The sequence below is a fragment of the Engraulis encrasicolus genome, chromosome 5 (genome assembly GCF_034702125.1).
Source record: "Engraulis encrasicolus isolate BLACKSEA-1 chromosome 5, IST_EnEncr_1.0, whole genome shotgun sequence".
NCBI lineage: Eukaryota > Metazoa > Chordata > Actinopteri > Clupeiformes > Engraulidae > Engraulis > Engraulis encrasicolus.
Window position 1 is genome coordinate 50,987,385 of NC_085861.1, and position 21,522 is coordinate 51,008,906.

The 21,522-nt window shown below is 42.3% G+C and overlaps 1 protein-coding gene across 4 annotated transcripts in view; it reads right to left on the bottom strand.

The window, feature by feature from the left end:
• Positions 1 to 2,231: 2,231 nt before the first annotated feature.
• Positions 2,232 to 21,522, bottom strand: part of tmem245 (transmembrane protein 245) — a 31,008-nt gene continuing 11,717 nt past the window's right edge. For 2 of the 4 annotated variants that reach the window (XM_063199655.1, XM_063199654.1), the window contains 12 exons: positions 20,895 to 20,999; positions 20,325 to 20,407; positions 19,613 to 19,703; positions 18,892 to 18,990; positions 17,663 to 17,737; positions 17,398 to 17,532; positions 16,464 to 16,586; positions 14,181 to 14,326; positions 13,487 to 13,587; positions 8,101 to 8,275; positions 5,842 to 6,021; positions 2,232 to 5,108 (listed from right to left, as the gene is read on the bottom strand). In XM_063199655.1, coding sequence (XP_063055725.1) covers positions 5,063 to 5,108; positions 5,842 to 6,021; positions 8,101 to 8,275; positions 13,487 to 13,587; positions 14,181 to 14,326; positions 16,464 to 16,586; positions 17,398 to 17,532; positions 17,663 to 17,737; positions 18,892 to 18,990; positions 19,613 to 19,703; positions 20,325 to 20,407; positions 20,895 to 20,999 — 1,359 coding nt within the window. In that variant the 3' untranslated portion in view covers positions 2,232 to 5,062. The remainder of the gene's footprint in view (positions 5,109 to 5,841; positions 6,022 to 8,100; positions 8,276 to 13,486; positions 13,588 to 14,180; positions 14,327 to 16,463; positions 16,587 to 17,397; positions 17,533 to 17,662; positions 17,738 to 18,891; positions 18,991 to 19,612; positions 19,704 to 20,324; positions 20,408 to 20,894; positions 21,000 to 21,522) is intronic. The other 2 variants (XM_063199658.1, XM_063199657.1) reach the window with 1 other exon arrangement.

The window sequence follows — 21,522 nt, forward strand, 5'->3', positions numbered from 1 at the left end:
GGCTATTACATAGGGGGAGAGTGCTATATTGTGTTTTTTTTTCTTTCATAGGACCCGACCTCTCTAGCACAGTCCCTGAGAGACAAATGAGTGAGAGGGAGAGAGAGAGATATATAGAGAGATGTAGACACACAGTTGAAATAGAGGTAGGTGTTCTGCCTGTTCTATCCTTCATCTCTTGAGTGCAAAGCAAAATACCAGATGATGAGATGTGTGTCTATGTGTGTGTGTGTGGGGGGGAGAGTTGATTGAGTCAATACTCCTCTGCTTTGTGTGTGTGAAAAAGCCAAGTGGGCACTGATCGATTTCAATCACACCTCCCCCCTGTAGGCGGGACAGGTCAGTCAAAGGATGCCCTCAGATCAGGTCATTGAAAGGGCCTCTTGTTTCCTCACTAGCGAGCTCATCAGCCTGCAATGACCTTTGATAGGTTCCCAAGGCCACAAACTCCGAGTTATAAAGATGCTTTACCCACACAAAACAGCGAGAAAACGGCAGGACATTTACAACTACACTGCATTGCGGACATAGCTGGGGAAAGCCCTCTTAATAAACAGGACTTACCAAGGGCAGGAAGTGGGACTTGCCTAGGCAAACCCACTTAATAATGCACTTTAAGCAGGGTTTCCAACAATCAGTGATGCTCTACGGTAGTGGGAGATATAGGCTACGGTGATGCGAAACAGATAACTAGAACGTAGAAGGCAATGGGTTCTTTTATCTACGGGTATCAACATGTACTTTATGTACAGTACTCTACACGCACCTAACCCTAATCCTTGCCCTGAGGAACAGTACAGCACATCATGTTTACATGCCATCAGGTTAGAACTCTTAACATCCCTGTTGTTATAATAATGAGGCACAGCTTAACAACGCCTAACCAAAAGTACCGTAAATGTGGATATACACGTATGAGGGGGGACTATTTCTCTGCCTACTCATGGTTTGGGTTTGTTGCTCCCCTTTAGTGACTCAACAGCCCCGTGTGGGCGTCTGTGCTGCTGCAGGAACAATGCCTGAAGCAGGGAGCTGCCCTCCAGTGGATGAAATGTGCAATCTGTGGAAAATACGAGCTTGCTGTGAACCCCCCTACACACACACACACACACACACACACACAAACACGCAACCAAATGCCCCTTCCTCCACAAACCACAGAGAGATTCATTCGATCCTTCCCCATTCCTCTCCTATTGTTTATTGTCTGAGTCAGCTGTAACCAAAACAGCACAGGCATACGACGAGGACGAGGGAGGGCTGAAACAAAACACACATAGCCTGATAAACCAGACTAAATGTGGATGTCTAATTTAGTCTGGCCTCGATGCATAATACATCCGAAGATTGTTGATGAGAACAACTTTCCCTCAAAACCCTGCCCGCTTTGATTCAAAACACATCTTTGCGTTGTAATTGGTTTGCCAGATTCATGGCATTCTGGCTTCATTGAATCAAACATTTTGCCGTCCAGCGGGTGGCGCTGGTTCACCAGGCTAAAACACACATTCATTCTCTTAAGCCACATGTATACCAACCAAGAAAGCAGGCTGGTTTAAATGTGTGGGTTGCAGAGGACAGAAACAAAACAAAAGTCTATCTTGGCTTTTGTTATTCGTCAAGCAAACGTATACCTGAAATCTATGCCTTCAGGGCTTGGTTCCCGCATGGCTCCAAGCAGGGACTGATTAGGACGCCATGGGCCCCTGGGCCAGACAGCAAGAAAGCCCCCCCTCCATCAATGCTGCTAATTTCCAATAATATTTAGTGTTAGGCCAGATGTTATAGACCCTATGTTGTTGGGGGTTTGTCCCATGAGAAAATTGAAAATACAAAAGGACAGTATTAACACAATATAACACAAAAAAAACAAAATATACAAATTGAAATATGGAGGCATGGGCTTCAGGGCCACCTGGGCTCTTGAGCCCCTGGGCCTGTGCCCAGTAGGCCAGTGCATTAATCCATCCTTGGCTCCAAGTGGCCTGGTGAAGGGACACAGGCTAGCTGTTCCCGCTGCCTTGCTGGGCAATGCCCCGAGGACACAGTTGAGGAACTGCAGTTGCTTGTTTAAGAACAAGCCCCTAATTTCCAACCCTATTGACTATTGAGACGAACGCCCTGATGTTATTTTGTGGCTAGCTCTATACGGTGATAATACAGTCCCCATGCCAGATAACAGACATTTGCGCACAAAAGTATGTAAAATAGAAACGGAAGAATTACAAATGTCAGCATTTCAATTCTTTAATGTGAATGTTGGTAGAAAACATGACAACAGAATATGGAACAAAAAAAAAAAATACTAGGAAATAATATTAACAATATAACAGTAGTTTTGTGTCTACAGAAAGTTAGAAATAAAATCTTAAAAATTGTGTAAAATAAAATGTAAATATTATTCTTATTTGGTGTAAAAAGTAGCAGGTTCTTCAAATATGTCTTAATTCCAAAGTGCTTGTAAAATGGACATATATAGGGACAAGGGAAAAATACCTATGCATATTTAAAGATGTCTAACATGTTAAAGCCTTACAGTTTCATAAATCCAAGGTGAATGAAAAAAAGGCTTGGCCTATTCCCTGCTTCACATTCAAAATCTCTTTAACACAGCAAGGAGACAGGAGTGTTCTGTTTTTCTTACGGAAAAAAATGCATTTTTTTAGGGGAAAAGGCTCCCTTTGTTACCAACGCCCATCAAGTTAAACTGTGTCTGTTTTATCCTGTTCATCCCATTGATCTCAGATCTGGTGGCATCACTGAGCATAAACATACCTGATTGAGTTAGATTGGACCAGATGAATGTTAACTCGTGCGATCTGAGTGAATGATTCATGCTCATATCTTATGTGCTTCTGCAACATTTGGATATTGATTCAAATTGAGTTTGATTCCATTTTTTTATCAACCGTTTTAACCGTAAAAAAACGTATCAAACAGCCTGGCTGTCCCTTTAAGAAGTGAGTGGAAGGCAGGGCAGATCAGGATGCTGGTGCCACTGGCTGTTGTGGCGTCAAAGTGTCACTTCAATGTGAAATTTTCACCATGTTCTAAGTATGTTTATGCATGTGCATGTGCCCGCTACACGTCCAGAGTGTCGGGCATATACCCTGTAGGCAGACAACCTTCTCCCAATTTGGGTTTCACAGGGCAACAAAAGGTGGCAAGCACTATATGTGTTCAAATTAAAGGCAGACTAAGCAATGGCAATGTCTCTAAAGAGCAAAATCAAACTGTTTATTAATGGGATATTAACAAAACAGTTGTATATTCCTTAACCTCTGTGCATAAAGCTTCACTAAAGCCAATTATTATCCTTTCTAGATGTAACTGCGACTGTCCTGGCCCAAAGTAACCACAGGACTGAGCTTCATTGGCCTCTGAGAGGAAGAGGGTTGGCCCATTTAATTCACTGCATTAGGGGCTCTTGTGCATCTTAAAAGCAAACAAGGCATCTCTAAACGTGTAGAGCACATAGTAATACTTAACTTAACCAATACAAAACCACTCTACTGTCACAAACAGTAAACATTGCACATTGAGACAGCCTTTCTAAAGTGCACAACATGGCAGCTGAGCTGCAGCCATGAATGTGTGTTCAACAAAAAAGGCCCTCACTGAAAACGGTTATGGAGTACACAGCATGGTAGATAGATACCATGGATGTGTGCACGGCACGCGTTTCAGTGACAACCTTACAGTATGTATTTCTGTGTGCCATTCATTTTACAATAAAGCTTGTAACAAAAGGCCATCACTCAAAACTGCCAAAGTTCTATGATATGTGTGTAAACAAAATGAGAGTGTGTTTTATGCATTTGTGTGAGAGAGTGTAGCGACAATTCAGGCCTGCCAGGCACCAGACAGGCCAAGACCTAGTTGCCCCTCGTGCTTCAGCACAAACAGGCAGTATTCACAGATAAGACATTAGCTTTCCCAAAAGAGCAAGACAGTCGACTAAGATGCATAGAGTGTCCTAGTCTGATCCCTGGGCTCCTGGTTTCCTAGCAGCACCAGCCAGCGCCAGCAACCGTTTTATTTGAAGGAAACCGTTTAAACCATATCTGACAGAAAAAAATAACAAATGATAAGAATCACTAATCATATATGCCCTAACAAGGACAAACTTGATTGGTTGAGCCATTTTAGAGTGTAACTCATGTTCCTCTGTGCTATTACACACCGACCCAAAAAATAAATAAGGTCATTACAAAGTAGCTTGCGCTAGCGATATTTCAAATGGCACTCGGTTGCTGTGCCAGTTGAGGTTTAGTGCAGCTATTTCACTGCCATCGTTTTTTTTCTAAGCACTGAGTCAGTATTTGGACAGAGGAGGTATTCGATATACAGGACCTGGCCCTTCTGCTAAAGATGATATATCTTTATGGTTACCGGAGAACCATATTACTCAACATTTGTATTATTGTAGTATGTCAACTTAGTTTGGCGTCTTACCAAGAGCTCTTTTTTGGTAAATAATGCTGCCTCATTGCATATTATGTGGCTAACAGCAGCTAGCGCGCTAGCCAGTCAAGTGCGTGTTTAGCATTAGAGTTGCTAGTTGAAGTTCAATCTAAGCCTTGTTAGGGCGGCTGGTGTTAGCTTATAACAGCTAAGCCGATGTCAGCCTTAAGTTGATGCTCTGTGGCTCTTTTTTTAGCGAGAAAGACAACTCGGACAAAACATTCACTTGGTAAAAATAAGACTGCTTTCTTCACAGAGACCTCTGACGTAATTAAGAACTGGTGCAGAGCATGTCTACGTTGTCTGTGCCACCATTGTACTGTAGTAGCCACACACATGTACAGCATGGCCATGGTAGCAGCCCCTGCTTGAATAACATGGAAGCCCCGTCTCAGGGATGGTACTGTACTGTACGTCACATTGACCTGTGTGTGTGTGTGTGTGTGTGTGTGTGTGTGTGTGTGTGTGTGTGTGTGTGTGTGTGTGTGTGTGTGTGTGTGTGTGTGTGTGTGTGTGTGTGTGTGTGTGTGTGTGTGTGTGTGTGTGTGACAGAGACAGAGATGACCACAGGCACACTGTAGGCGCATTGTCCGTTTCTTCACTCACTCCCTTCCTTCAGTACCATGGGGGTGTCCATGAAGGGTCTACAAAGGAAAGAGAAATAAGAATAAATGTATGGAATCATTTTAAAACCACTACTAAGTAAGTGTACTGAAATGAATTTAAGGACTATAAGTAACCAATACCTTTTGCCTAAGTAATATGAGGGCTGTAGTGTAGTGTACACTGTAGTACCTGTAGAAGGCCTGCATGGGCTATAACCAATACCCTGTACCTAATAAGTAGTGTACTGAATGTAAGGACTGTATAGTACCTTTGGAAGGCAATGCATAATGTGTAATGAATGTGAGCACTGTATAGTTACTAGGCCACTACACTACCTCTAGAAGGCCTGTACTGGCGCGGCCTGGGTGCTGCTGGGGATTGTGGGGCTGTAACCAATACCCTGTACCTAACAAGTAGTGTCCTGAATGTGAGGAGTTGTATTACCTCTGGAAGGCCTGTACCGGCGTGGCCTGGGTGCTGCTGGGGATTGTGGGACTGTAACCAATACCCTGTACCTAATAAGTAGTGTACTGAATGTAAGGAGTTCTGTTACCTCTGGAAGGCCTGTACAGGCGTGGCCTGGGTGCTGCTGGGGATTGTGGGGCTGTAACCAATACCCTGTACCTAACAAGTAGTGTCCTGAATGTGAGGAGTTGTATTACCTCTAGAAGGCCTGTACTGGCGCGGCCTGGGTGCTGCTGGGGATTGTGGGGCTGTAACCAATACCCTGTACCTAATAAGTAGTGTCCTGAATGTGAGGAGTTCTGTTACCTCTGGAAGGCCTGTACAGGCGTGGCCTGGGTGCTGCTGGGGCTCATGAGCATGGCGCTGTAGATGTTGGCGGCCACCACCAGGATGCAGAGCAGGATGGGCCCGATGATGGCCCCCTCCAGCCCCAGGTAGTAGGCCCCGCCCGCCACCGCCAGGCCCGTCAGGTACGGGTGGCCTCCCCTGCAACACACACACAACCATACACAACACACAAAGCCATGTTTAGATGTATGTGGATCAGAGCAAAAGTAAATGAATGGTGCAAGTACAACACTAGTACATAATATCACATAGCTGTTACACCATTTACTCCACTGTACCAAATTAGGTGGATGTAGTGTTGTTACCGAAAAACACTTAAACAACAGTGTTTCCCACAGAATTTTTGGTAACTATGGGGGCAGCGGGATTTTTGTTTGTTTGGGGGGGGGGGGTGTATATTTCACACGGGGCAATGGGGGGGGGGGGGGGGTTCACGCGGCGTAAAAAAAAAGAAATAGATAAGAATTTAGGAGCACTGTGATATTGTTAACGCACAGACAAAAATGGTTTTAAGAGAGTAGGCTATACCTTTTTCCCAACACACATAGACGTACACATTCTACATGAGGGGTGCTGGTCACAGGGCCAGTTTTTCAAAATTCCTCCCATAAAAGGGTAAAAGTGTTCAGCCCTTTTACACATTTTTACACACATTTTACACATATTACACATTTATGTCTATGCACATTCGTTACACATTCATTTCTATATGCAGCCCGATGTCTCCTCTGCTGTGTCAATGAAGACCTGAAGGCCTGTCATTATCATACAACTGTAAAACAAGCCTGGGGAGTGTCAGTAAACTCATCCCAACTGTCCCTTCTCTGAAGGTTTTTTATTGCTCCCAAAACCAAGTTAGCCACAACAACTTGACAAGGCTTTTGATCCCTCTGTCTTTCAAGCACTCATGGTTTTCTCTATAGGATGTATTTACTCCAGGATGAAAATGCGAAGGAAATCGTTTTTCAAATCGTTTAATAGAAAACGGAAATCGTAAAAAAAAAATCCTTTTTTAATTTTAGTTTTTATTTTTTTACATTTTCGAAACTATGGCGGCCAAATTTAAACTATGGCGGTGCGCCATAGTTTCCTTAATGTATGGGAAACACTGAAGGACCCATCACAAACTTCATCCTCAGATGTGCAGAGTCAGCTGATTGTTAGAGAAGTACACATGTCAACTGCTTACTTAGGTAAGTCACCTGTGTTGAAAAGAAATCTTGTTCATGGCTGAAGTACCCTTGAGCAACATACCTACCTCTGCATACCGTAGCTCCACGGACTGTACCCAACAACATGTGTACTTAAAAACAGTCATAAACTGCTTTAGATAAAAGTGTCTTGTAAGAATTAAAATATCTTGTATGTAATAAAAGGTTCTTGTAGTCATATAATAATAAAACATTCTAGTTTTGTCGGAATAGCACTCACCTTGAAATAATGAACACCTCCACAGAATGGTTGCACACTACATATGAATCATAGACGAGGAGAAGCTAAACAAAATCCCTGAAGATGCGCTGGGGTTTGGCATCAGTTCACAGACTGCATAGGCAGCAGTGCTATGGTGCTGGAGGCCCCAGTAGACGCCCACTAGTCTGGCCTGCCTGGTTCTCTATTCCGTCTGATGATTTTGGCTGAGGCGCTCCTTTTTCACCTGCTAAGCTTGCTCACCCGCCGCCTCCTTCTTAATTAACTGGAGCTCATTAGGAATTCTAATGGGAGCGGCCAGGCCTTGTTAAATATTCATACCGAGCGGAGGACTGGAGTCTGCATCTCGAAACAGACGAGATGAGCAGAGCCGAGGAGATCACCCACCCACACAGTTTGACTTTCACTCATACAATCAGACTGCAGCAGGCAAACAGGCAAACACACACACACACACACACACACACACACACACACACACACACACACACACACACACACACACACACACACACACACACACACACACACACACACACACACACACACACACACACACACACACACACACACACAGTCATAAAGACAGACGCACACAGACAGACACACACCTTCCCATTGACTCTGATTAGAATTAAAACTGAAGAATGCTAAACTGTGCCCAGAACAAAACCACCCTGCCACAAACCTGTCAGTTAAGAAATATTTTAGCATTTTTCCCAGTACAAAACATCCTTCCCAATAAATAACACACACACACATGTGCACATACACACAGTCCCATACCCAGATATGTCGGAGTAGATGGCGGTGTCCACGCAGTAGGTGGGCACCAGGTGTATGAGCAGCAGCAGCAGGGCCTTGAAGCCCTCGCCCTGCGCCAGCCACAGGTCCAGCACCGCAGGCAACGCCGCCCAGTACGTCCCCAGGAACGGCACCGCACCCAGGATGGCAGCCATGGCTACACACGCACACGCACACACAGCGGAGAGAGAGAGAGGAAGATAATTCAAATTTAGAAAATATTTGCAAAATATACAAATTACACGTCCTAGTTAAAAACATACACACCAAATGAGAGGGGGAGAGAGAGAGAGAGAGAGAGAGAGAGAGAGAGAGAGAGAGAGAGGAGAGAGAGAGAGAGAGAGAGAGAGAGAGAGAGAGAGAGAGAGAGAGGAGAGAGAGAGAGAGAGAGAGAGAGAGAGAGAGAGAGAGAGACTAAACAATGTCACATCAGATTTGATAACACCACACATACAGTACAGGGCTAGAAATACAGACACATGGGTTCCAGTAAGCATACTCACTATGATTGCACCGTTACATTCCTCCCTCTTTTTTTGTTCATGATTAACTTGCCTCCAATGGGTTTAATTGTGTCTTGTTTTTACTGTTGTTTTATTAATCTTTGCATACATGCCCTTGAGTGTCTTTGAAAGGCTGTTTCTAAATAAGATGCATTACTATTCACACCCTTAGAGCGTAGCGTACACATCACTGATTCTTGAGAAAGTGGCTAAAACAGGTTGTAATGTTGACAGAAAAAAACAAAGTGAATTACAAAATGATATGGTATATCCTCGTAGACTAAGGTCTTGGCTTTTCAGAAATGCACAAGGCCAATCTCCCCATTATGTATTTTTTTCAGAAATCAGGCTTTTCTCCGATCATACCTTGTTTTTTGTCAACACCGTCAGACACAATTAAAAGTTATTAAAATTGTATTGATTTGGTTGCATATGTATCTGGAGTTTTTAAGTGATTATGTGTATTTTTTGGTTCACACATATGCCTTTAAATGTTGAAAATTCACTTTTGTTCTATTTTAATACTGTTTCATGTGTTCTAATTTTAAAATATGTACCGTCATACGATGCTTACTTAACGCCTAAATACAACAAACAATTTTTTGTAATTTCACAAATATTCGTGTAGGCTTAAATTGGCTATTACTTTGATATTTCAACAACCCCTAAGGAAAATGTTGTAAGCACATTCCTTTAAAATGTCCAAAACTCCTTCTTACGGTGGTGACTTAAGAACTGACGGTGGTGACAGTAATCTGAGAGTGGTGAAAGTGGCCTAATTAGTACCTGCATTTAGCAAAATAAATAGCCCTCTCAAGTCAATGGCATCTTGCATAAACACTTTATTTTTGTGTGTGCACAGTATGAGCATGTGTTTTTACTTCATTAGTTAGAATATCTAGGAAGTAAGCCACTGGTTGTTGAAAATGTGGTAAAAACAGCTTTTAAGTTGTTCAAATCCAAAATATAGAGGTGTATAATCATAGATGTAGGGCTTGGCTGTGCAGGGAATGCATTGGTCAAGCTCCCCATGTTTAACATTTTTCATAAAATGGGCTCTTTCTTGTTTTGTCAACAGCGGCAGACAGAATTAGAAGTAAAAACACATGTTTACTGTATTAAAGTGAATTACTTTAACAATTCAACATAACTGTAGATACAAAGCGGATTCCAAAAAAGTTGGGACACTTTGTATTTTGTGAATAAAATCAAAGTGCTGGCATTTTCAAAACATCTAATATGTTAATAAGGTAGAGCATTATGTACAGACAACATATCAGCTGTTAAAGTTGAGCAGAATTATTGTTTTGAGGTAATTATGTGATCATTTGAAATTTCACCCTTGCAACAAATCCCAAAAAAGTTGGGACAGGGCCAATAAAATGCTTTTTATATTGGATACGACTAAACACAACACAAGGGATGAGACTGAACAGTTAAATACTTTGACTGATGGCATAATTTTATTCAAAAATTAGATATTTTGATATGCGAGACATGATTTCAGCAGCTCAACTGATAGGTGTGTTCTTCAACTTGTTTACCTTTTTGTTATGCTTAATATGTGGCATATCCTGACCGCAAGAAAACAATTTTGTGACTTGTTTACTCTTATGATGCAACCACACTGTTGGAACATAGTCGAGATTGAAATTTGCCACCATTATGGGGCAATATCTAAAGGCGGTGCTCCAAAATATAATGCCTTGGTAGCTATGTTTGCTGTTTAAAGTCTGTATGTATCATTCAACATTAATTTTAATGCTCTACATGAGTAAGAAGACCCTAACCAAGTCACCTCTGCACCCCCTTACCATCATATTTGCTGTCTTTCAGACTGACCACTAAATCAAGCTGAAGTGTTCATTTTCTATATAACCTGGAGGGTGCATGACTCCATAATTTTCAAAAAGGATTAAATATTTTCCATTCTGTAATCAGAGGATAGTTTCACATGTCTACTAGGTCCATAGAATGAGCTTTTCTGCACGCAACATTGATTGATGCCTGCATCATGTGCATTAATCAAGTGTTGTGTTTATGGTCAATTTTTCGAGAGCTGTCATTGTTGGAGTGTCATAGTTTGCTTATTTACCACGAGTATGTCATGATCTCATAACTCGTGCAATGATTACACAGAACTCTATATTACGGAAATAGGCCTTATATGCCTGCAATTTTGATAATTCAATCTTTCTGTGTAATAGGTAAGTAATTAGTCCCTCAAAATATTTGCTGCTGAGTGCCACAGCCTCTATGTGATGATATTTTATTTGTGCATTCATGTTGGCAGTCAATATAGTTCCTTTTAAAATATTCTTCCTTGTGTAATTTTTAGAATTATCCAACTATTACAACATGTTTTGGCCCTGTCCCAACTTTTTTGAGATTTGTTGCATGGGTCAAATTTGAAATGATCACATAATTACCTCAAAACAATAATTCTGCTCGACTTTAACAACTGATATGTTGTCTGTACATAATGCTATACCTTATTAACATATTAGATGTTTTGAAAATGCCAGCATTTTGATTTTATTCACAAAATACAAAGTGTCCCAACTTTTTTGGAATCCGCTTTGTACTTATTGTATGCATATTCTTAAAACATGTCAAAAACACGTAAAACATGTGTTTTTTGGTGAACTCCATCAGATGTCACCACCGTCAGGTTTTCTGACAAAAAAACCTCCAAATGCACCTCAGTGGTGGCTAGAGTATCATTTTGGATCACAATTATTACTAACATGCCTAGTAATGTTTCATTAACCAGCACAATTTAGTAAAATATGGAACAACATGATGAGCAGAACAAAATCTGACAGTGGTGACATCTGACGGTGTGAGACAAAAAAACACTCTTTTAAATATTATGCATTGTTTGTTCACATTAGCCATTTCATTTTCGCTCTGTTTCTTGGGTGCTTCATGCCTTTTCTGAAAAAAATTATATTTATTAACATTAATGTAATACAATACTACCAACACTAGGGCACAGAGAAGAGTATATGCAGCGCTCATGGAGCAGGGGAAGGTTGGCGAATGTCTCGCTCAAGGGCACTTAGGCAGTCAGTAGATGTTTACCACGGAGGCAAGGGCAGCACCGCCACCCTCTCCACGTCCACATTCTTTCTGTCTCAAGACTTGGACTTTGCTAATCTTTGCGCAACAGCTGCCCCCCGTGTTAAAGAATAGATGGAGCAGGGAGGCTGGAGGGAGGGAGGGAGGGAGAGGGAGACTGTGTGCAAGAGAGTGAGCAAGAGAGAGAAAGAAAGAGCGAGACAGAGGGAAAGCAAATGAGCACTAGAGGCCGAGAGAGAGAGAGAGAGAGAGAGAGAGAGAGAGAGAGAGAGAGAGAGAGAGAGAGAGAGAGAGAGAGAGAGAGAGAGAGAGAGAGAGAGAGAGGAGACAGAAGAGAGGCGATATGGTAGACGAGGCTTGGGCAGGATGATGATAAAGCAGGCAGATGGCTGGTCTCCGCACCGCATGCATGAGTAAATACAGCCTGTCAGACAGACAGACAAACAAATAAACAACAACCCAGGTCACAATTGGCCTCTCTGCTTGCCCTGGCGCCCACACACCTGAAGTGGCATGTAAACAGAGAGATGTGAGGGAGGCGGAGGGGACTGTGCTAAACCATGCTGAAAAGTGAGGATGACAGCTAAGCAACCTGGTCTAATTTCCAGTCTACACCAGGGTGTCTACAGGTTTGACCAAGTCAAAATTAAGACATTTTAAGACTTTTCAATACCATTTTCCAAATAAAATTAAGACCAACTCACGGCGTTTACAGGTTTTAGCAAGTCAAAATTAAGACATTTTAAGACTTTTCAATACCATTTTCCAAATGAAATTAGGACCAACTCGCAAGATCATACACAGGTTCAAATGAATCACAAAAACCAATTGGTTATTTACATTAATGTAGACGTTTGAAAACACAAAACGATACACAATAAAACTTAACACTAAATAAAATTCAATAATGCGTTCTAAATTACACTACATGGCTACAACTCCCGATTTCGAAATTCATCACATGGCTGACATAATTATTCCTCCCTAAATTAAGCTCCACAAATTTAAGACATTTGGGTTGAAAATTTAAGACAAAATAAGACTTTTCAAGGCCTTATTTGGCAAAAATGAAATTTAAGACTTTTTAAGACTTTTTAAGGACCCGCGGCCACCCTGCTACACAGAGTGTGTGTGTGTGTGTGTGTGTGTGTGCGTGTGTGTGTGTGTGCGCGCATACGTCGTGCGTGCACATGCTCAAATGTCTGCAGAAGTGAATGACATGTATGTGTCCGTATATGCACACATGCAAACCATTGAGCCAATTTCCATTGGACATGGTGTAGGTGTAAAACTAAATTAATTGTTTTTTTGAATGTATAGATTGAACATTAAAAAGTGTGTGTGTGTGTGTGTGTGTGTGTGTGTGTGTGTGTGTGTGTGTGTGTGTGTGTGTGTGTGTGTGTGTGGTGTGTGGTGTGTGGTGTGTGGTGTGTATTTCTATGTTTGTGAGGACCAAGGGCATTCACGATGAGAAAACTAGAAAAAATATGACTTTTAGTCCTTTTAATATTAAAGACAAAACGAAAAGTGGAGAAAAAACATTTCTTTTCTAGGTCAGGATTAGGGATGGGCTTGCTCTGGGGACCGTTTAGCATTCTATAGTTAAGGAAATAGTAGACCAGGCCTCACAAATACTGTACAGAAAAATGTGTGTGTGTGTGTGTGTGTGTGTGTGTGTGTGTGTGTGTGTGTGTGTGTGTGTGTGTGTGTGTGTGTGTGTATGTGTATGTGTATGTGTACGTGTGTGTGTTGTGTGCTACTGTGCATGCCGATGCCCAACCTACCTGACGGGATGAAGACGATGTTGATGCCAAAGATGGTGTGAGTGAGCCAAGTGTAGAGGCCGTAGAAGCCCGCCATTTTCAACGAAGCATCGAACACCCCCCTGCACACACACACATAAACACACATACAGTACACAAGATTCTTGCATTTGCCAGCGTTTCTGGTGCCATTTAAATGTCAAATTGATAAAAAATACAAATTATAAATGAAGCACATGTGCATATACAAGGAGATTCATAGCTCATCATGTGCCCATTGAAACATGGCTGGAGGTATTTTATATAATGCCAATAATAGATAATGGTGCGTTGAATTTGTAATGATAATGGTATGATGGTAATGGGGGGGGGGAGGAGTATAAGAGCAGATAGAGAGCTTCACAGGCGACATTCAGAAGAGCTACCGTACACTGGCGACTGAAGGCAATGCTGCGCGACAAAGCTCAAGGGCTCCACCCTGTGTCCACAATGCCACACTACAGTGCCTGCTCAATGTGCACCTGTGAGTATAATTACATTTCTCCGGAACATGAAAACATTATTGCAGCGGATGGTGCGTAGTGCTGCATCGTGTGTGTGTGTGTGTGTGTGTGTGTGTGTGTGTGTGTGTGTGTGTGTGTGTGTGTGTGTGTGTGTGTGTGTGTGTGTGTGTGTGTGTGTGTGTGTGTGTGTGTGTATCTATTTGCAGACCCACCTAATGGCTTCCTCCACTGATTGGCCGATGATGTTGGAGGATGGCCCGGGCTGTGACAGCGGGGTGAGGCTGATCACCCACTTGACTGGCTTATAGTACTCCCCACTGGAACTCAGCAGATAGAACAGAGTGGTGAGGAAAATCACCTACAGAGAGAGAGAGAGAGAGAGAGAGAGAGAGAGAGAGAGAGAGAGAGAGAGAGAGAGAGAGAGAGAGAGAGAGAGACAGACAGACAGACAGACAGACAGACAGACAGACAGACAGACAGATAGACAGACAGAGACAGAGACAGCGAGACAGACAGACACACAACGTGACAAAGAAAGAAGAGATTGTCAGCAACTGATATGGGCCTCGTTTCCGAAAGGGCCTTACGTACTACTTAACGCTACGTGCTACTTAAGTTCACACGTAACACCATCGTAGAGCTCACGGAGCGTTTCCCAAAGCCAACTTAGCAAAGAACCATCGTAGGTTGACACGTAACTCTAAGAGCAATCCACGAGTGGTCTAGAGTAGTCTTAACGCGCTAAGATTGATCGTAGCGGCATGGCACAGTGGAGACACCCACAGGATATGAAGGGAAAAGAAGAAACCTGCGCATAAGATTGCTGTTTTAAGACGCGAGCGGCATGGCACAGTGGAGACACCCATAGGAAAAGAGGAAACTTGCGCTTCAAGTTGATGTTTTAAGACGGGAGTGTCAATATCATGGCAGCACAGTTGACACTGCAACGAAAAAGAAGGTAACATTAATTGTGGATGTGTAGGCCTATAAAACAAAAGCAACGTGTTTGGAAATATTTTACAGGTAGTAAAATAGTTCGACTGTGTTTGATAAACCTGTGCAAATTAAACTGTGATCAATCATAATTTGTGTCGGTGCTTCATGAACGACAAGGCTAAATGAATAAGGGGCTTCGGCAACCAGAGACAAGAGTGTTGATGTCGGAAGGCCACTTCCGAAACTTTATTTATTTTAGGCTATATTTTTTTTAAAGAAAAATGGTCAGCGAGTTGTTGCACCCTCTTTCATTTTCAAGTAGCCTAAGAAAGGGAAGGCGACGCAGAAAATACATGATAGTTGTAGGCGAAGGGTAAGCTATGACAAAAAAAGGCAGCGATGGGGATTCGTGTAGATTTTTTGTTTTAATAACAGCAGACTGCGGTGTAAAAATGTCCTCGTGAAAGCCTTGAGCGCACGGTAGGCCTACTTTGCGCACCGCTCACCACATGTGCCAAGCTCTGCTCTCCCTATTCCGACTCTAGTATGCTAAGCAATAACAAGAAGGCAGCGAGGGGATGTGTCAATTTTGATGGACATTGTTTTTCATAAGACCATGCTGACGTGCTCCCGACAGTTGTCAAGCCTTAAACGCCTTGAGGTTGTAACTTTGCGCATCCCAATTTGGAACTCCAACTAGGCCTACTTGTCTTCTTAAATATTAAGCTGCAGTAGCCAACTGCACGCGCTTTATCTGGGTCTTAACGGCGTAGCTCATGGTTATTACCGTCAGTTGGGAGTTTTGCATGATTTCATTGTTTGTGTGCATTTTATTTCATTTGCCAACAATAACTCCTGTCAATAGTTGCAAACTGCGACAAATGTAGTCCACCTTTTATGGAGAGCAACTTTTGACACTTAAACACGCCTTACTTTTTCTAAATGGTTTAGCAGCAGATGACCGCGCAGTTCACTCCGAGGAGACTTCAGCACCACATATGTGGACAGCGATCCTTAAGAGCGACGCTACGAATGATCTTAGAGGCTGTGCACGCGCGTTCATGTACGAGTGTCTTTGGGAAACAGTCGTAGGAAATCTAAGAACATTCGTAGGATCACTGGTTAACGACACACGTAAGGCTAAGAACCATCGTTATCGGGAAACAAGGCCATGGATGGTAGCAAAGGCTATGTTTGGGGAGAAACCAGTGCACACTTTCCCATTCCAGGTTTCTTGTCATTAAGTAAATAATCACTCTTTTCTCTCTGAATCTGATGCTAGAAGTCATCATACGCATCTTTACAAGCAATTATAATACAAATCTATAGCAGAGATCTGTAATGATTGAAAAGGATTGATAATGTTGCGGTCTGATTGATGACCCTCATCCGTGCAATCAACATGACATTAACATTAGGAATTATATTTGGAAGAGGAAACTTGAGAAAGGCCACACTGGCCGAAACGTTGTTTCTGTAAATACAATTCAGCACGATGGACAAGAGTATGCGGTATCTTCCTCTCAAAAAATGAGCATTAGCAATAACATGGATATTACCAAGGACAGGACAAAGTTGAGTAAGGCCGTCCCGCTGTGGAAGAGGACTGTAAACAGAGTGGTTGCCGTGGAGATGAGGAGGCCAAGGTTCCGACTCATCACGATCCACAGTGACTCCAGAATCTAAAGAAAAAAGACTACACGTCACACGAGACCTTAAAGCACATTTTGAAGTGCTCATTTTTTTAAGCTGTGTTTGTACACTCTCAGAATAGTACCTGACACCCCATTTGAATATGAAAGGGACAATGATTAGCCAGGTGGAAATTCTTGTTGAAACTCTCTCAGAGTAATACAGTCCGACACGTTATACACGTTATAGCATTATACATTTGCTGTTACTAGAATGTCAATGACCAAATCGTAGTGCATTACTTAAGGCCCTGTGTTATTGCCTTAGTAGTGTAGTAGTACCGGTACTATGATAGTAAACATTTCAATGTCTATTACAGCGTTCCACTGGAGCAACGGCATGCATTATGGGGATACAGGAGATTTCCTGCCAATTTCAACATGCCTTGATTGGTCAGTAGTGGAATGACACAGCTTTGTTTTTGTTCTGCCCTTTCTGAGCATTCTAATTGGGGCATGGATTTTTGAAGGCACAGGATCTCATGCACAGGCAGTGTCCTGGTGCTGGTGATACGAAGGCACAGTTGTATATAAAAACACATGGTTAATAAGGCTTAATTTAATCACCTCACACTGGTCTTTGATTTGCCTTTTGTAATGCACTACGAATTGGTCATTGCCATTCTGGTGACTTTTAAATTTATAACGCCCTGTCGTAACAGGTTAAATAAAAAAAACTGACATTTTGTGTAAATCTCATGTGTGCAGGCTTAGTGGGCAGCGGGATGAACTTGTTACAGAAAATGTTGCCTTGAAATTGCATTACAATGCTGCGTATAAACGTGTTAAATGACTAACTGACCGAAATGAGGGTCTCGATGTTCTCTTGCAGGAAGGAGGCGAGGTCTTGCCAGTCGAGGATGTCCCCCAGCCAGCTGCCCTGTCTCTGGATGTGCCACTTGTGGCCCCGGTGGGGGCGGCCATGCTGTGTCGCATTCTGCACAACAACAAAAAATAACAGTTGATAAGTGCATGTATGCGTGTGTGTGATTGTGTGCGTGCATGTGCATGAAAAATTAAAAGGCCCATACGGATGCAGTCATGCATTCAATATTCACACACAGTACTTGTGAAGGAGGAGCAACTGTCATCTGCTCGTGCCCGTTGTGGCCCCGGTGGTGGCGGCCATGGTGTGTCATATTCTGCACAACAAAACACACTCAATAAGTGTGTGTAGTGTAGTGTAATGTAGTGTGTGTGTGTGTGTGTGTAATTAAAGGCCTAAACAGACACAATCATATGAGTTTATGTAGCAGATGCTACATACAGTATGCGGAAGCTATGTTCAGCAGTAGATAGTAGCAGCAGTTTATTGAAGGCATTGGTTGGTAAACTTCCGTCATATCAGCTGTCTGGTGTCACGCCAGGCCAGTTCCTATGGCACTAGGTCAGGAGATAAAATAATTTTAAACACCCCTGCTGTGCGCACTGAATTAGGCAAGACCTCTTTTAGTTCATATTCCCCACATGCTTGGAATAACCTCCAAAACATTTTAAACTTGGAATCTGTCCACTCTATTGATACTTTAAAAAATATTTTAAAAACAACTCCTGCCTGCTTGCTTTTCTTCCTCTTACTGTTTGGTGCTTGTCTGCCTTGCTTGTTAGTCTTTGTCTAGTGTCTATCTGCTTGCACCCATGTCTGATACTGCATGTGTATATATCCTTGTATGTGTTTTTTGTCTTTAAGTCCTATGCATGTGCCTCCTCTGTTGGTTTGTCTTAATGCTGTCTTGGCCAGGACTCTCTGGAAGAGGAGGTTTCATACCTCAATGGGACCTTCCTGGATAAATAAAGTAAATAAACGTCCGTCCCAAAGTCTCATACAGTATCGGTAGTGCTGAACTATCTGCCTGGACTCAGTGGTAGCATACTATGCAAATCATGCCAAACTAGAGCTTGAACTGGAAGGTCGTGGCTTAGAGCCCCGAGTGAAGAACTAGTGCCAGGTTACATTCGTGCCGTTACTCGGATGGGTGTGAGGATTAGAGGGGGTGAGTATAACGGACGCAAACTAGGAGAGTTTGCCGGTAAAACATTAGTAAATAGCTCCCTCTCAAAGCCTCATACTTCATCGGTAAAGCTGAGATATCGATGTGGACATTAAGCTCTGTGGTATGGTACTGTGCCTCCCATGCCGAACTGGAGTGTGAATGGGAGGGTCCGATTTATAAAAACAATATTCAACCTCAGTACTTGTAAAAGTGTGTGTGTGTGTGTGTGTGTGTGTGTGTGTGTGTGTGTGTGTGTGTGTGTGTGTGTGTGTGTGTGGAAGAAAGGAAACAGAAAACATTACCTTTACAAACCAAGTCTGGTACAGTCTGTCCCATAGTTCCAGAACCTGTTTCTCAATGACAGCTGTGTGGTTGACCTTGTCACCTAACATTTTGTGGAGCTGCATGAAAACAAACCAGTACACATGGCATGAGCTAAACACATGCATCATACAAAGGTTATTCAATTCTAAACCAGGGCTTCGAACTGGTTCAAGGAACGAAAACTATTATTGTTTATGTTCTGGAACAGAAATGCTTATTAAAAAAATAGTAAACGGTTAATAACCAAATAAGTCCAATTTTGTTGTTGCCCACTGAATGATATAGCCACTTGACTTTATAATGTTGACTTTTGTGTTGAAAATCCTTTAGTTAACAATAGGCAACACGTTTGAACATGATACATGTTTTGAATTATTGTCTTATTTTGTGAATAGAATTACATTTAACTTAAACTGGATGAGACATAATTTTTTATAAATTCCTTTGTCACCTGTTGCTAAACAGGTGACAGGGAACGTAATTAACCATTCCTGAAACAAAATGTTTTTTGTTCTGATCCATTTGGGAACGTCTATTTAATGTTGGAACATAAAACCAAAACCGTTAAAATTCTGTTTCTGTTCAGAACAAAACACTTGGAAAAAAATCTGGTTCAAAGCCCTGTTCTTAACCTTATGTTGTCTACAAGGAAGATCTTAATAATAGTTAGGGATAGTGTTCAGTAGGGTAGTCACCCACCTTGTGTGTTATCCATTCTCGACCGTGTTGGTAGACATTGGTTGCGGCTGAGTTTAATGCATTTTGGACCACGCGCGCCTCTGGAAGCCAGCTACAGGTATGCAGACATATGCAAACACACAAAAAGCCAGTGCAGTCAGAAATGAGAGACCATCACTATATTCAAGAAGTGTAACAGGTAATGTTTGAGATGTGTCAATTTAGGATTCAGACAGTTGAAAACCTCTGCCACAAATATGATCCAACCAGCTCTGACTTGATGGATCCTAATGAGAACTAAAAGCAGGTAGAGCAGAGACTGAAAGCGGATGACAGAGAACCGTGCTGGTGCCCGTTTCCACACCTTATCTCAAACTCGCTGGTGTGTTCACATCGCAAGTCTGGGCGTTGAGAAAGTTGGTTTGCGATAAGAACTGAAAAATACTGGGGTTTTCTCTGTCAACCATGTCTGACGATGTGGATGGCAGCAGGTTCATCTGCGTAAGAAATGGTTCCATAAAACTTACGAGCTCGGTATGAACGTGGGTAGTTAGTAGATAAGCACTTTCGTTCTGAACGCAACTGGTGCGGAAACGGGCAGTGGCACCATTCTGGTCAGCCTGAAAACAGCATTAGTGAAGTCACGAGCATTGGAGGGAAACTATGGCAAGGTTTTTTTACTGTCTGAGCCAGGTTTTTAGACACATCTGTTGCGAGTGTTTGCGGTTCTTACTTCGCCCACTCAGGATGGTTGGACACGGTTTCGTTAATCAGGTTACTGGTGACCTCGATGATGTGTACGCTCTCATGGTGGACCTACAAGTTCAAGATCAACATCAAAAGGCTGGTGTCATTGGCCTACATGGTTTACACACAAAAGTTATGGAGCTTTTTTGTATCTTTATCAATTCAACCAAAGATAAGCAAAGACAAGCAAAGCAAACAGTTTTGAAAACAAAAAAGGGTTTAAAAGTAAAAATCCACTGTGCTTTCATTGCCATTTCAAATTAAAAGCTTTGTTTGGAAAAAACCTGACACAATATTAACGTTATGTAATTTTTCTCCAAAGCGGTTTTGTTGTTGGTTTGCCCTTACTTTTCTTTGATTGATGTAATAATGACAGAAAAGCTCTAATGCTTTCTGTCATAGAAATGCAAAGATTACAAGAAAGACCAAGGTGTAGTTATCAGTTACTATTAGAGTAGTCATTTTTCTTTGATTGAATAACGAAGACACAAAAAGCTCCAAGTCAGCCTGTAAGATCAACCCACACTATACAGCGTCTTGTCAGATGACACAGTACCATTGATGTGAGCAGCACTGCCATGATCAGAGTCCCCGTCACCAGCAGGAAGATGATCAAGATGCTGATGAGCTTGTCCAGGGAACTCTCCAGCCACACGATGATCTGGAGAGAGAGAGAGAGAGAGAGAGAGAGAGAGAGAGAGAGAGAAAGAGAAAGAGAGAGAGAGAGAGAGAGAGAGAGAGAGAGAGAGAGAGAGAAAGAGAGAGAGAAAGAGAGAGAGAGAGGAAATGAAGAAAGACAGACAAAAAGAAAGACAGAAAGAAAGAAAAATGGAATGTGACAAATAAGGGGAAGAAAAAAAAGAGGTACTACTTTAAAACTAGCCCTTTTGAATACGCCATGTACATGTACGCAGTGTGTATGTGTGTATGCGTGTCTGAGTGTGTGTGCGCCTCTTGGGAAATGTCTAAACCCCAACCAACCATGAGGGCCCAGGGGTCCTGAAAACCATGAGGTTGCGTTTATCTTTATTAGCTGTCTACCTACAGTATGCAGTGCACACACGCAAACACACATCACCTGAAAACAGACATGCTTGGATTAGTGGATTTAAGGGGTCTTCGTTACAGTCGGTGTGGCCCAGCCGCACTTATGCGAATGGGGCAACACCTGGGGACTGTTAGTA